The sequence below is a fragment of the Acomys russatus genome, chromosome 8 (assembly GCF_903995435.1).
Source record: "Acomys russatus chromosome 8, mAcoRus1.1, whole genome shotgun sequence".
NCBI classification, from domain to species: domain Eukaryota; kingdom Metazoa; phylum Chordata; class Mammalia; order Rodentia; family Muridae; genus Acomys; species Acomys russatus.
The window spans coordinates 7,863,957-7,878,205 of NC_067144.1; the positions used below are offsets into that span (position 1 = coordinate 7,863,957).

At 43.8% G+C, this 14,249-nt stretch overlaps 1 protein-coding gene across 4 annotated transcripts in view; it reads right to left on the reverse strand.

The window, feature by feature from the left end:
• Positions 1-958: 958 nt before the first annotated feature.
• Positions 959-14,249, reverse strand: part of Tbccd1 (TBCC domain containing 1) — a 38,965-nt gene continuing 25,674 nt past the window's right edge. For all 4 annotated transcript variants that reach the window (XM_051150765.1, XM_051150763.1, XM_051150762.1 and 1 more), the window contains 5 exons: positions 11,493-11,859; positions 8,945-9,131; positions 8,336-8,833; positions 4,337-4,486; positions 959-1,217 (listed from right to left, as the gene is read on the reverse strand). In XM_051150765.1, the coding sequence (XP_051006722.1) occupies positions 4,357-4,486; positions 8,336-8,833; positions 8,945-9,131; positions 11,493-11,859 (1,182 nt within the window). In that variant the 3' untranslated portion in view covers positions 959-1,217; positions 4,337-4,356. The remainder of the gene's footprint in view (positions 1,218-4,336; positions 4,487-8,335; positions 8,834-8,944; positions 9,132-11,492; positions 11,860-14,249) is intronic.

Below are 14,249 nucleotides of genomic sequence, written 5' to 3' on the forward strand. Positions count from 1 at the left end.
AACATACATATATTCCAAGCACTTGCCTATCTGATCCTTGGAGACTCCTCTCCTCCTCCCCTCTCTCCTCTCAACTCCTGGCTTCTCTCCCACTCCAGGAAGTCCCACCTTCCACTTCCTGTCCTTCCACCTAGCCGATTGGCTAAACAGCGCTTTACTGACAGTTGTTACATCCACTCAAGACATTCCTCCACAGTCATCCCTTGTGGTTCTTCCTTTAGTCAGGCTTTGCTTACTCCAGACTCATGTTAAAGTAGACACTCTCAAAGCTTCAAAGGATTAGCAAGCATTAAGCATTAATTTTACTAAGGACTGTAAGCACGCTGCTCTGTGGTGATAGCTACAAGCTATTTAAATACCCTGTGTGGGACTGGGGTCATTGCACTTGTCTTAAAGAACAGGGCCTCCCAGCCACATATAAACCAGTTTTGATATGGCAACAGAGTAACAACAGAAGACTTTTATTAAAATTAAAAGTGAAACATCTTTTTAACAAAAGGAGAAAAATTACTTTATAGGAACTGCTTACTGAAATTTGAAAAAGTAAACAAAAAATAAAAATAAAAAAATTGTACACAATTTCATGTTTTATACTTTAAGACCTAAAATACCATTTTATAAAACTATCTCTGCTATATTTATACAAAGACGGTACCGTACTCTGTCACTCCTTTGAAAACAGGAGTAGCAATTTCCTTTTAAATAGTTACAAAGAACCATACAACTTTCTTTTCCTCTCCTTCTTCTTCCTCCTCCTTTTTTTTTTAGCCTCAGGGTCCTCACCATGTAGACCAGACTGGCCTGGAACTAACAGATCCACCTGCCTCTGCCTCCTGAGTCCCAGGATTACAGGCATGCACCACCACACCAAGTTAATATTTTAGCTAGACAAAGCCCTTTAGTTCTACAAATTAAATCTGAAGGCTTGTAAGCTGTACTCCTCGGTCACTTAAGACACTAACGCATTATACATAAACCTGCTTTAGCCAGTGTTCCATTTCAGGACAGCACGTGTGAGTCTTCTGACATTCTATAGTAAGACACTTTTATGAGAGTCAGAAGCCTAGCTAAAATTCCCTAAGTGAGTACAGAACAGGAACCAACAAAAGGTCTTGAACAGAGAGAAAAGTCTAGAGGTCTCTCGGGCAGCAAGGGTGCCTTTCCAGTACAGGCTTCCGTGGGTACCATCCTCCATTCGTCCTCACGTTTCCCAGGCCCTACAGATGAGCAAGGAGACTTTACTGTAGATTAATTAATTTTCATGCTCCATGAAAATAAGAAAACTACTTTATAAACTCATATAAATTATGAAGATCATGACATTAAGAGTGACAACAGTCTTTGTGTTCTTTTTGGTATCAGTGATTACTTAAGAGGGAGAAATTAATATGAACTCGAAGTTAGTAGACTGGCAACTACCAGGAGCATCAGTCCCTACCCCTTACAGTGTCTGCTTCTTTGTACAATCTCCATATTTCCAACCCCAACCCAGCATTTATTAACTACATATTATAAAAGTATGCTTATTTTTAAGGATTATTTTTTCATATTTTGCCTGTACGCATGTAGGTGCACCACACACACAGTATCCATGGAGAACAAAAGAGTGCGTCAGGTCCTTTGGAATTGGAGCTATAGACACTTGTAGGCTAACATGTGGGTGTTAGGAATCGAATCTGGGTCCTCTAAAAGAGCAAGTGCTCTAACCAGTGAGGCAGCTTTCCAGCCACCCAAATTATATTTCTTAAAAAGTACAGTATACATGTGCATGGTGGCACATACCTACAGACCCAGCAGTTGGCACTGAGGCAGGAGGGCTGCTGTAAGTTCAAGGCCAGCCTGGCCTACCTAGGAAGACCCTTGTCATGAACACGCTAAAGCAAAGGAATACACACTTTAGAAAGGTAATCACTTTTGTTTGCAGATTTGGAAAACTGCAGTTCCCTAAGCGAGGTAAGCATATGTCAGTGTAGGCCACTCCTGGGTATAAACGCATCTCGAGGTAAGAGCACACGCTGTGCAGAGCCCTGTTAGAAAAACAGGGCAGTATTATCTGAAACAGCTGCAAAATGCAAGGAACCTTACGAGTAGTCACATGTCCCCAGCTGGAAGGAGGGATAGTCTCAATGCAGCAGGGATGAACATTGACAAGCTGACTGCTTTAAGCCACCTGACTTGTCCCATTCACAAGACTATCCAGAATAAACAAGGTAAACGTCTGTTGCCAGGGCCTGGAGGTAAAGCTGAAGGAGATTAACGAATAGAAAATGGCCACTGCTGGTGGGTGGGGTGGGCTTTAACTATGTGATATGAGATATTCTGCTTCTACAAGGTGGCAGTTGCATAAGTGTGTGGACGTAATAAAATACAGTGAATTCTCCAGCCTAGAAAGGTGATTTGCCAGGCTTGATGGCACACGCCTGTACTCCCAGCTCCTTGGAAGGTGAGACAGGACAATTGCAAACTCAAGGTCTGTTTCAGTTGTAGGTCAAGCTCAAGGCCAATTTACGAAAGTTAGCAAGATTTGATCTCAAAAAACACCAAAATGGAAGGCCACAGATCCAGCCCATTCAATGATGGAATGCCTACCTAGCCCACCTGAGGCCCTAGGTTCCACCCTCTGTACCAAGAATGAGGGGGAAAAAATGAAAAGAGAAAAAAGGCTCGAAACAGCAGAAAGGTGAATTTCATGCTATGTGAGTTGGATCTACCTGGATAAGCTTTCTCCTATGTTGGATCCCCAGTCTCGTCTCTGAAAGACAAGTGCTGCTTATGGTTTTTTCTACTCTTTCGGAAATTCTTCAAGCACATAGCCAGCATGAATATGAAAATCTCACTGCTCAGCTGACTTCCTAATGCGAACGATGACCTAAGTCAGCACCCAACACCCAATTTTACCAGCCACTGCACTCTGCAGGGGATCTGCACTCTTTATCTGGAGCAGCGAAGGGCACAGAGGAAAATCACACCCTTCCCCAGCAGCCATTAACTCCCCACAGGCCTGCTGAGAGGGATGGGTGATAAGTGTTTATTGTTTATTGCCACACATGGGTTCATGGTGTGTGTGTGTGTGTGTGTGTGTGTGTGTGTGTGCGCGCGTGCGCGCACACGCGCCAAACTGTGCCTGTGGGAGGACAGAGGACAACTCTGTGGAGTCGCTTCTCTCCTGTCACCTTTATGTAAGTCCTAGGGACCAAAATCAGGGCACTGGACTTATGAGGCAGCTGCCCTTTCCTTCTGAACCACCTCAGCAGCCACACCTTTCCATTTTTAGGTGAGCATTTCCATTTCTATAATTTTTCCTGTGAACTATTTCCTCATATCCTGTGTCTACTTTTCCTTTAGTCCTTAAAAACTTGAAAGCAAATTAATTTCTATCCGAAAAATGCTTTGTGGGCTGGAGGGTTGGCTCAACAGTTAAGAGCACTAGTTGCTCTGGTAGAGGGCCCAGGTTTGATTCCTAGCAGCCATGTGGTGCCTCACAACTGTCTGTTACTCCAGCCCCAGGAGATCTGATGCCCTCTGCTCTCTGGGCACTAGGAATGCATGTGGTGCACAGACATACATGAAGGCAAATCACGCATACACATAAAATTAATTTTTTTTTAAATCTGAAAAAAAAAACAGCATTCTGATTAAGTAATTCTCAGTAAATTTATCTCTGTTTATATATTCTCATCTACAAATATATTCATGAGTTTCTCCTACTGTTCAGTAACAAAATATTTATTTCGATTAATTCTAACTAACTATTAATAATGCTCTATGTGTGATTATTAAATAGTTTTAGGGGACAGGAGAAAGGTGCATTAGAGAGGACAAGAACTTAATGCCTGGGCTGGAGAGAGTTCAGCAATTAAGTGTGTCCACTGATTTCCCAGAGTTCAATTTCCAGCAGCATCACCAGTCAGCCCACAACCACCCATAGCTCTAACTCCAGGCAAGGATCTGGACATCTTTCACCTACTCTGGGCATCCTCACTCAGGTGTGCACACCCACACACAGACATACAAACATATCCATAACTGAAAATAAAACAAATATTAAGAAACAAAACAAAAGCACAATTATTGGGGAAATGTTTTGGTGCTTCACAAATTAAAGAAAAAAAAAAGATAAAATTTGGCCATTATATTTGCCCAAATTTCTATAGGCACCCCTTGAATATTTTAGTTTTTTTTTTTCATTGAAAAATATGTGGGCATGTGTGTGCACATGGGTAGGCGCAGATGAGAACACTGGCAAGAATATAACGCATTCTTTTCTGTTTTGTATGCCATCAAAGAGTTCCCCAAAGAGTCCCTTTAAGTGCTGCTGTGTGTTCTAAATTCCCACCAGTGGTCCCACGTGGGCTCTTATCCGGCTGCTTGCATGGAGGCTGCTGTGGGCGGAACAAGGCTGTCCAGCTGCTGTCGATGTCCTGTGTTAATCAACCATTCATAGAACTTGTTCTCCACAAGGCCCTGGAACTGCTTCCTCTGCTCCCTGGAGTTGGGATGGAGAGCAGAAGAATTAAAGATGACAAAGCCCAGCGGATTTTACTCCCACGATTACCTAAAACCTCAACACAACAGAATGACTATTCCTGGCCTCCCTTCAGTTCTCACTGTATTCGCGGCACAGTGAGACACAATGGCTACAGCCTGCCCATTGCCAGATTCTTACTAAGGACAAAATGAATGAGGTAGGGTTCTGCTTGATGGGCAGAAATACATAAGGAGAGAGACTGCCCTGTTGTGCGCGTCAGCACACAGTGATCTGTGTGTGTGTCCCTGTGAGCTGTATACCCTTACAGGGAAGCCAGGAAAGAAGCAGGAAGAGTATGCAGCACCAAGTTAAGTACTAATAAGAAAACAATGGCGCATCAGGTGAGGACACAGCGTCACTAGGAATGGACAGAAGATGCTCTCTAACATGGCGCTTGAACAGACGTCTACAGGAAACGATGAAAGCAGCAAAAGGATGATGTGGAATGCGGGCCAGGCAGAAGAAACAGAAATGATAAAGGCCACAACGTGACAGCATGGTGTAGGCAAGAAAGAGAAGAGTAGCCCCACAGCTGGGGACAGCTCGCACACCAGTCTGGCCTTACAGTGCAGCACACATTCCACTGGCCCCACACGACACCGACAGCAGACAGGGCACTTTGGGGTGACTACAGCCCATCAAGAACAGGACACTCCACAACCCCACTGAGGTCATGTTTAAGTTAGAAATTTAACTTCATGACAGGATAAAAACAACATGTTTACTCTGCAGGAAACTCTTCTTCCATGTGTGTATTTTCTCACACTCATATTCCGCAACGATCCTCCTTTAAATGCTGGGCAGCGGCAGTGAAGTACAAGCCAGCCACAGGTCAGGAGAGCGGATGCACTACAGCACACTGTGCTCCCACACTGCGCAATCAGCTCTGTCACTTAGGAACAGTAAAGGAATTGTTGGCTTACAATAAGTTTTGCTCTGGACATAACCCTTGTATAAGCTGAAGTTCACCTTCATTCCTAAAATTACACTGGCTCCTTTTTCACCATTTCTAGCATGGGTTATAAGTGCTCACCACATTCCAGATTCTACCAATCTCCCTAGGCTTTTCACGTGTGTAATAAAGTTTAGGCATTTAAATGGTAGAAACATTTAAACAGGGGGCTGGAGAGATGGCTCAGAGGTTAAGAGCACTGGCTGTGCTTCCAAAGGTCCTGAGTTCAATTCCCAGCAACAACATGGTGGCTCACAACCACCTATAATGAGATCTGGTGCCCTCTTCTGGCATACAGGTGTACATGCAGGCAGAACACTGTATACATAATAAATAAATGTTTAATTAAAAAAAAAAGAAACATTTAAACAGCAAGTGTTCTAAAGGGGTTTTTTTCAATGAAGACCTGTTTTTATACAGTATAATTTTACTACTGCCCTATATAGTGTAATAACAAATGAAAGGAATAATAAAGCCAGCAGACACACGAAAACCACCTCTAGAACAAGGCCAACAAGGCAGTACTGAGTCGTTTGTGGCTAAGCAGGGTACTTAATCTTAGTTTTCCCTCTACAACTGGGTATAGGTGATAAAAATAATCAGCGAGCCAGCACAGCTGTTTAGATCAGTATTTGGAACATCATAAGAACTCAGCTGCGCCATTACTGGTAGAGAGTACTTTTTATCAGAAGGCTCTGAGTACGATGAGATGACCAGTCTAGTGACAAGAGCCACGTTCAGTTTTATAAAGGTACCTGTAGTATTATATAACATGGATTCCCAATTAAAGCAGAAGCTGTGACTGTAGTTGAGTGTGTGTGTGTGTGTGTGTGTGTCTGTGTGTGTGTGTGTGTGTGTGTGTGTGTGTCTGTGTGTGTGGTATATATATGTACAGAGAGAGAGAGAGAGAATAGATTGAGATTTACAAAAAGAACTTGGGCCCTCTACTTAAATGGAGAGATAAAGAAGCCACAATGTTTTGGTACTGTAGTATTTCCTTTTTCTCCCCGCCCCCCATTAGCATCTCCAACAAATAAAATCTGTCCAACAACAAATTTGTAAAAACAATTACTTACTCTGAGCATTGGTAATTTTAAGTTACATACAGTTGTCTGCTCAGAGAAAAATTGGTTAATGAAAACTTACTAAGCCAAGGCCCAACTTTTTTACTTCCTTGTCTTCACAAAATCACACCCTGAGCCCTGCCTCCAGCCTGAGCCCTTCCGCCCTCGACCCTCCTCCTTTCTGCTTCACCCAGACACTGAGCCACCATCTCCTCCTTCAGTTTGCTTTCTGACTGCACATGTGCCAGCCCCACGGCCTCTAGTGAGTAGTCCGTGTGCTGTGCGGCTTACGGATGTTCCGAAATAAATAATACCTTTCAGGAATGCATTCCACTGCTTAAAGTAAACACTGAAAGGCTCCTACTGCCTGATTCCAATGGAATCTTCCCGGCCAGATTGTCAGCAGGTGACGTAATCTGACTCAGGTCACGCATCAGGCTTAAGGACCAATAAGCACCTTAGTCTCTGCTCCTCAGACATCTGTTCCTCCAGCACTTCCCAGAGACTCAGACTAGCCCTCACTTGCTATGCAAATATTTCATTCTTCAGGACTCGTCACAAAGTCTACAGCCTTGATACACCTCCCTTAACTGTACACTCTGCTGTCTTCTGACTCTCTGGGAACTGCAGGCCACGTCCCCAGCTTCTGGAGTTCAAGACCAGGATCCCTTAAGTAAAGGGTTGTGCATAACATAGTATCTACAGCTATTATCTGTTACCCTATGCATGTAATTAAAAATAAGCTATTTCAGTGCCCCCTAAGTAGAATGAAACCCAACATTTTATACTGCAAATCTAGCTTAAAAAAAAAAAAAAAAAAAACACTTTACAACAACAAAAACCACTTTACTTATTTCTCTCATTTTAGCATGGCTTAAGAAATTAAGTGATAGAAACCTACAAGTGGAACATTATGATAGGCAGATTCGGGCCCAGGGGTCCCGCTCAAACTAAGGCACCAGCCAAGGACAATACAGGCGGTAAACTTTAAGCCCCTACCCAGATCTAGCCAATGGTCAGAATATTCTCCACAGTTGAGTGGAGAGTGGGATATGACTTTCTCACGTACTCTTGTGCCTCATATTTGACCATGTCTCCTGGAGGGGGAGACCTGGTGGCACTCAGAGGAAGGACAGCAGGTTACCGAGAAGAGACTTGATACCCTATGAGCATATACAGGGGGAGGTAATCCCCCTCAGAAACAGTCATAGGGGAGGGGAATAAGGGGAAAATGGGAGGGAGAGAAGAATGGGAGGATACAAGGGATGGGATAAACATTGAGATGTAACAAGAATAAATTAATTTTAAAAAAATTTTTTTAAAAAAAGAAATTAAGTGACAAGAACTAGCAATAATCCATAGGTCAGCCTTGGAAAAACACCCCTCAAAAATGTGACTTGTAAGTCTGTGCTGTATTTTACACAAGGTTTCTGGAGGATTCTGATGCAGGGAGCTCTCAGGCAGCCACCAGTATAGAACAGTAAGCGAGAGGACGTGAATAGCTAAATCATTTAAGACTGAATCATGTGCCATCTTCTAGACAACGCTGCTTTAACCCATGCAAGCCTTACCTCCGCCAACTAAATATGCTTACTTTTATTTTGAGGCAGGGTCTGACCATACAGCTCCCACTAACTTTGAATTTGTGATCCTCCTGCCTCGAGCCTTTCGAGGCTGGGATTACAGGTTTATGCCACAGAGCAATTTCAACTTCTTCAAGTAAGGGAGCCTAGAATACTAACTTGGGGGTAAAAAAAGACTAACAAAACACTGGCTCTAGAAAACACTTACTTGGTCAAACAGGCCTCCTTCACAGTTTTCTGCCAGATCTGTATCCTCTGCTCCCTTTGAGCCAGCGCTTTCTGGTAAGCAGAGGGGAGACCCCCTGGTATCTCCACTGTGTCCCCTTCCATCTCAAAGGGAGTAATAAATACGTAGAATTCACAAGGCGGCAGAAGCTGGAAGACTCTGGTGTCACTGCTCTCTCTGCACACAACCATTGGGTTATCCCAAAGGTTAGGCACTGTGGCAAGGCCAGCCCTGGCCATATGGTCCTCCAATGTTGGGTAATAGGTATGATATGGGGCAAACGTCACTCTCTGGTTCCCAGAGAGAATGAGTGGGCGGGAAGGCGTCATAACATGAAAGGTGCAGCCTGTTGTTGAGGAGATGGACAGGCGATGGCAAACAGCAATGACTTTCAGATTCTCACAGTCATGTAGGTGAAGAGCCGTCTCCACAGGACCCAACACAAATGTGCTATTCCTGCATTTTTCAATTGTCACAGATCTGAAAAAGTTTAAATGAATTAAATTCTTCTGAATGAATTACCTAGAATAAAATGCTTTCCTTAAAAAAGTAAAATAAAAAAGAATCATAGTATCAGGATGCTGAGCTTACCGTAACGGGGAGAGCAGATATATAAAAGACTTGTTGCAGCGATGAACCCTGACATGGGCTCCAACTAAAGTATCCGAGCTCTTGGCCAGTGTCTGCTTGTAAACCTGGCTCATCACCACAATGCGGTGCTTCCGAGGGGCCACGTGAGTATTGCAAGCAATCTTAGCTCTCTTGGTCATTCCTTCAACTATTTATGAAAACAAGCAAATAATAAGATAGCTTCAATTCAAAGGAAAACATGTGACCATGAGATCATACGTGTCTGCATGTAACCATGTCTAAACTCAAATATACGTGAAGAAAACAGATTTGAGTTAATGATAAAGAAGTGTTTACAGTTCTTTTCTACACATCTGTAATCTTTCAAAACTATTATTAAGAAATGTAAACCTGTAATATAGTCACGATTTCTGATAGAGCTAAGATGTGATTTGTTTGTTTGTTTACCTGTGTGCCTAGGGTCCTCGACTAGTGTGAGATCCAAACAGCTCTTCCTACAGGATTCTCACTGTGTCGTCCCAATCATATGGACCTCTCACGCTGCCATAATGTAAATTCTGCAGCCCTCTCAACTTACCAACAGCGTCATTCCTGAACCCATGCCTTCACCCCCAACATCAATACTACTTGGGAGCACAACTTCCCCGCACAGGGTCCAACATAACTACAAAAGGTTTCCTCCTGAATCAGCCCTGTCAGGCTGAGACCTGCTTCTCTGCCTGCACTCCCCCACAAGCCATGCAAACAGTCTAGACTGGCCCAACGTGGATAGGATACACAAATATGCCAAAATCCTTCTTTTCAAAAGACTTAGTTTTAAATTGCACATACACCATATGCACAATACATGATTATGTATAAAAATAATAGTGAAAAGTATGTTCCCAAAGTATGAGCATTTATTATAATCTTATGAGACTGAATAGTCCTAATTTTCCTAGTGCTGCCTACCCCATCAAGGTGAAAAAGCTCACTTAAGCCTAAGTGTTTTTACAAAGCTAAAGACTACATGGTTTCACCTACAGAACTAAAGGAGCCCTGGATCCCAAGGGGAGTCCGATGCATAGCAGAAGAGCTGGGTTGGACACAGACTTCCTGATCCCTTTTTAAAAACAAAACAAAAAACCCTTCAGATTCTGTAGATAATGTGCAATCACTCTGTTTCATAATGTAAAAATACGAAAAAGTGTGATTCTTTCTGGAAGCGTTGCTCAGTGGCAGAATGCATTCTGAGCCCTGGGTTTGATCCCCTAGAATGCCAAAAAAAAAAAAAAAAAAAAACTGGAAAAGATTAAATTTGGGGGGAGGGGCACTAAGGCAGGGTCTCACTATACAGACCAGGCTGTCCTGGAACTCACTCTCAGAGACCAGGTTGGCCTGAGATCCACAGCCCTCTGCCTCTATGAGTGCTGGGATTAAAGGCATGTGACACCATGTCCAGCTAAACCAGTATATTTTTAAACGTATATATGGAAGCTTTCTGTGTGTCTACGTTTGAGATTCTGTGACTGTGGAAACACAGTCTACTATATTTTCTCTCAACAACTTGGCGTGGCACCTAGCTTATAAGGTAGCACAAACATCTGCAGACATGTTTTCCTGGTTCTTCTTTTGAAATTTCTCCATGGGCCCAGGAGTCTACAGCTCTTTGCTTGTGCTATGCAGCTAAAAGCCACTGGTCTCTACACCAACTCTGAGGTGACGTCTATTGGTTTGCCAAATTCTGCCGCTCAACAGAAATTAAAACGCCTCAGGCAAGTACCTCACAGCAAGGGGAGAGAGTCTGCAGGGAGGATGGACTATAGTTTCTGTGACTTCTAACAAAACACCCAAGTTAACTCAGAACTGCTCCAATGTGCGAATCACAGAAAATGGAGCCTCTTTTATACTGGAGGTTTTGTGGATTTTTTTTCCTTACATACTGTGGTGGTTGGAATAGGAACGGCCCGCACACTCATGTGTGTGAATGCATGGCCCACTGGGAGGGGCACTATTAGGAGGTGTGGCCTCACAGGAGGAGGTGTGTCACTAAGGGATGGGCTTTGAGGTCCCAGAAGCTCAAGCCAGATTTTCTTCCTGCTGCCTGCGGATCAAGTGTAGATCTCACAGGTACCTCTCGCACACCATGTCTGTCTGCATCCCACCATGCTACCCACCATGACGATAACAGACTAAACCTCTGAACTCTAGGCCAGCCCTAGTGAAATGTTTTCCTTTATATAAGAGCTACCATGATCATGGTGTCTATTCACAGCAATAAAACTCTAAGATAATGACTTGATTTTTCCCTCTTTTATTTTTACCTTATGTGTATGGGTGTTTTGCCTGCATGTATGCTGTGTACCACATGTATGAAGTACAGAGAAAGGGTCTCTGTAGCCCAATTTGGCCTTGAGCCAGTGATTCTTCTGCCCTGTCCTCCAAGTGTGAGATTACAAGTATATGGCACTGCACTGGGCTGATAGACACCTGACCATTAATACAGCAAGAAATAGGAGGTGTCCTTGTTGCTCAACTTAAGATTAGGTAAAGGATGTTTTAAAAATACCTTGGCGAGCCCAGGCCAATTTCCTTCCAGTCTTGAGGCAAGCAGATGGACCAAATGGATTTGCAGTCAAACAGGCTCTCAACCAGGCTTCCAGCTTGAAGAAAGAGAAAGCCTTAGAGAGTTTTGAGAAGCCGCTTGCTGCGTGCAGCGGTTGCCACAGTGCGAGCTCATGAAGCGGGTAAACCTTCCTGGCTCCGCTCACAGTGCCCTCGATGAGGAAGCTGAGCGCCATGACAGCCTCGAGGGAGAGCAGACTACTGTGGGATGAATGAAAGGACGCAGTGAGCTGCTCTGGAGCTAGAAGCAGCTCGAGCAGATCCGGCAGGTGGTCACAGACGAAAGCCCGGTGACTGTAGTCATTCCAGTTCTAAAACAAGCAAGGAAGCAACACTCAACAGAATGAAGAGACGCTGCAAGAGAAAACTCTTACATTTCAACTATAGCATTTTTATGCTATCTCAGTCCCTCAAAAGAAAGTAGGCAGCTATGTAAAACTGGCCTTTATGTATGTAACGTTTGTAAACTAACTCAAAAGCTCTACAGGCACAGGGCCCTTATCAAATATGTTGAGACCGAAACTGTTCTGCATTTTTTTCAGATTTTGCAAATTTTACATTTTTACCCAAGGAGCTATCTTAAGGATGGGACCATGCCATCACACCTTACACACACAGCCTAAAGGGAGTTCTAGTCAATTTTTTTTTTTTTTTTTTTTTTTTGTATACTTGCTTGACTGCAATCTGATTAAATACAAAAGTAAGCATTGTAGGAACTCATTCAACAAGCACTGGGCTTTTCAATTTACAGTGTCTAGTGACAATTTTGAATTCTGATGAGTAAGACAGTTTCATGCTACCTACATTTATAGGAATTAGTACCTTCGGTATACGGTTTGAGTAGGTGAGTGCCATGGCTACTTGCCTCAATATGAAAGCTATCAGTTTAGACTTGCCAGCTGGCCCGGACTGTGCTACAGGGTGGTATGCAAACTGAGTAAAGCACTCCAGAGTCCACAGTGAGAAGACAGCCTAGAGGAGAGATCTGTAAGGGCATTCTACAAGCCTGAGATGAGATTCTACAAGCCTGAGAAAACTACCTCCTCCAAGGGGCATCATGACGCAGTGCTATTTAAGTAAATTCTTGATTGACGCTGGGAGTGAAGTGAACCACTAAGAAAAAGGGCAGTGAAGTTACAGAGAAGAGCAAAGCCTCATAGGAGCAAGCACACAACTCTGTCAAGAAAAAGAAGTTCTGGGTGGGGTACAGGAAGCACACTGGGAAGTAGGCAGGGCCAATCATGGCCGACTTCAACAGCTCTGCATCTGCCATGTCAGAGGCACTCGATCTATACTTTCTTTTCTTTTAAATAAAATCTCATTTGTATTCTGATGAAAACAGGCCAAGGAGGAACCGTGTTTAGCCTCAATCTGGTATTATTCATTCTTGTTATACCCTGGCGAGCAATATGAAAACAAGCACGACAGTAAGGAATCATCAACAGCATTTAAGTAGGTGATTACAACACACCCGTACTTTACAAAGTCCAGTAGAGTAGGGGCCGACTGTAGACTAAAAGTAGGGAGACCAGCTAGGATCTAATGATGGGAATCAAAGCCAAGAAGTCTAGCTAAGAGAGGAAAGGAGCAATATTTAAAGTGTTCTTTTGAGGCAGTCAGTGAGAACTGACAACTACTAGCTATGGCTAGACTGAGGAGTACACACAGGGCAGGTGGAAGCTTCCCTGGCATGTGGGGTACAGATAAAGGTAGACTGTACCTCGGGGACACATATTCCTCTTCCAAGCTAAAGCCATCAGGGCTCACTATAGAGCAGGGACTGGAAAGCCATCTGCTCCTCTGTGTCTCCCATAACTGAAGGTCACTCGCGAGACTTGCGGCTACTCTAATGGGCTACAGAGGCACGTAAGTACCCACTGTTAGCTAGTGAGCTCTTCAGTCTGAAGGACTGACATCTCTAGGTCTTCGTTTCAAATCAGCTGCCGAGAGGCACGGAGGGCAGTCCATTTCAATTACTTGGGACGCTCAGGCCGCAAGAACATGTGTGCCAGGGAGTGTGGGACCAGCTTTGCTAATACAACGAGATTCTGTCCCGACAACAAAGCAAAGGTCTGACAGTGAATAAGTTACTCCTCAAGAGTCCGTTTCTCAATTTTCCTCGAGCCTTAGCCATAAAGACTATGCTCTAGATGTATTATTTGGCGCTGGGCACTCCACAATTACTTATTTCCTGTATTTTGGCCCTTTTTGAGTCCCTGCAAACAGCCTGCATTTGCTGCAAAAAGCTACTTTGAGGAGGGGTGCAAGATGCATGCCTCTGTGAATGCAAAGATAAGAACACAGTTCGACTGCACTGGGCTAGGATAATGGCAGCAGTCGCTTCTTCTCTAAGCTCCAGGACCTCTCCAGACACAGGAAGTTAGCTGGCTGGGTTTACAGTACCAAGCATGAATTCCCTCCCTTAACTACAGCTAGACAGTTGCTGGTTACCTCTAAGATTTAAGTGCCACTCCTGCACCACTGGAGGTACCCTGCCAGGCCAGTCACTGCTGTGGTTGGTAGGTTTTACACTGTGGCAGCCTGGGCGAAGACCAGAATGCCTGCTCTAACATATTATCTTCAAGCATGACAGAAAAGTTGTATCTATCAAATCTTAACAATATGGTTGCATTAAAAAAGGACCTGTGAAATGATACCAGTTGACATGACAATGTGGAGGGTGGAGACTTCACAAGGCCTC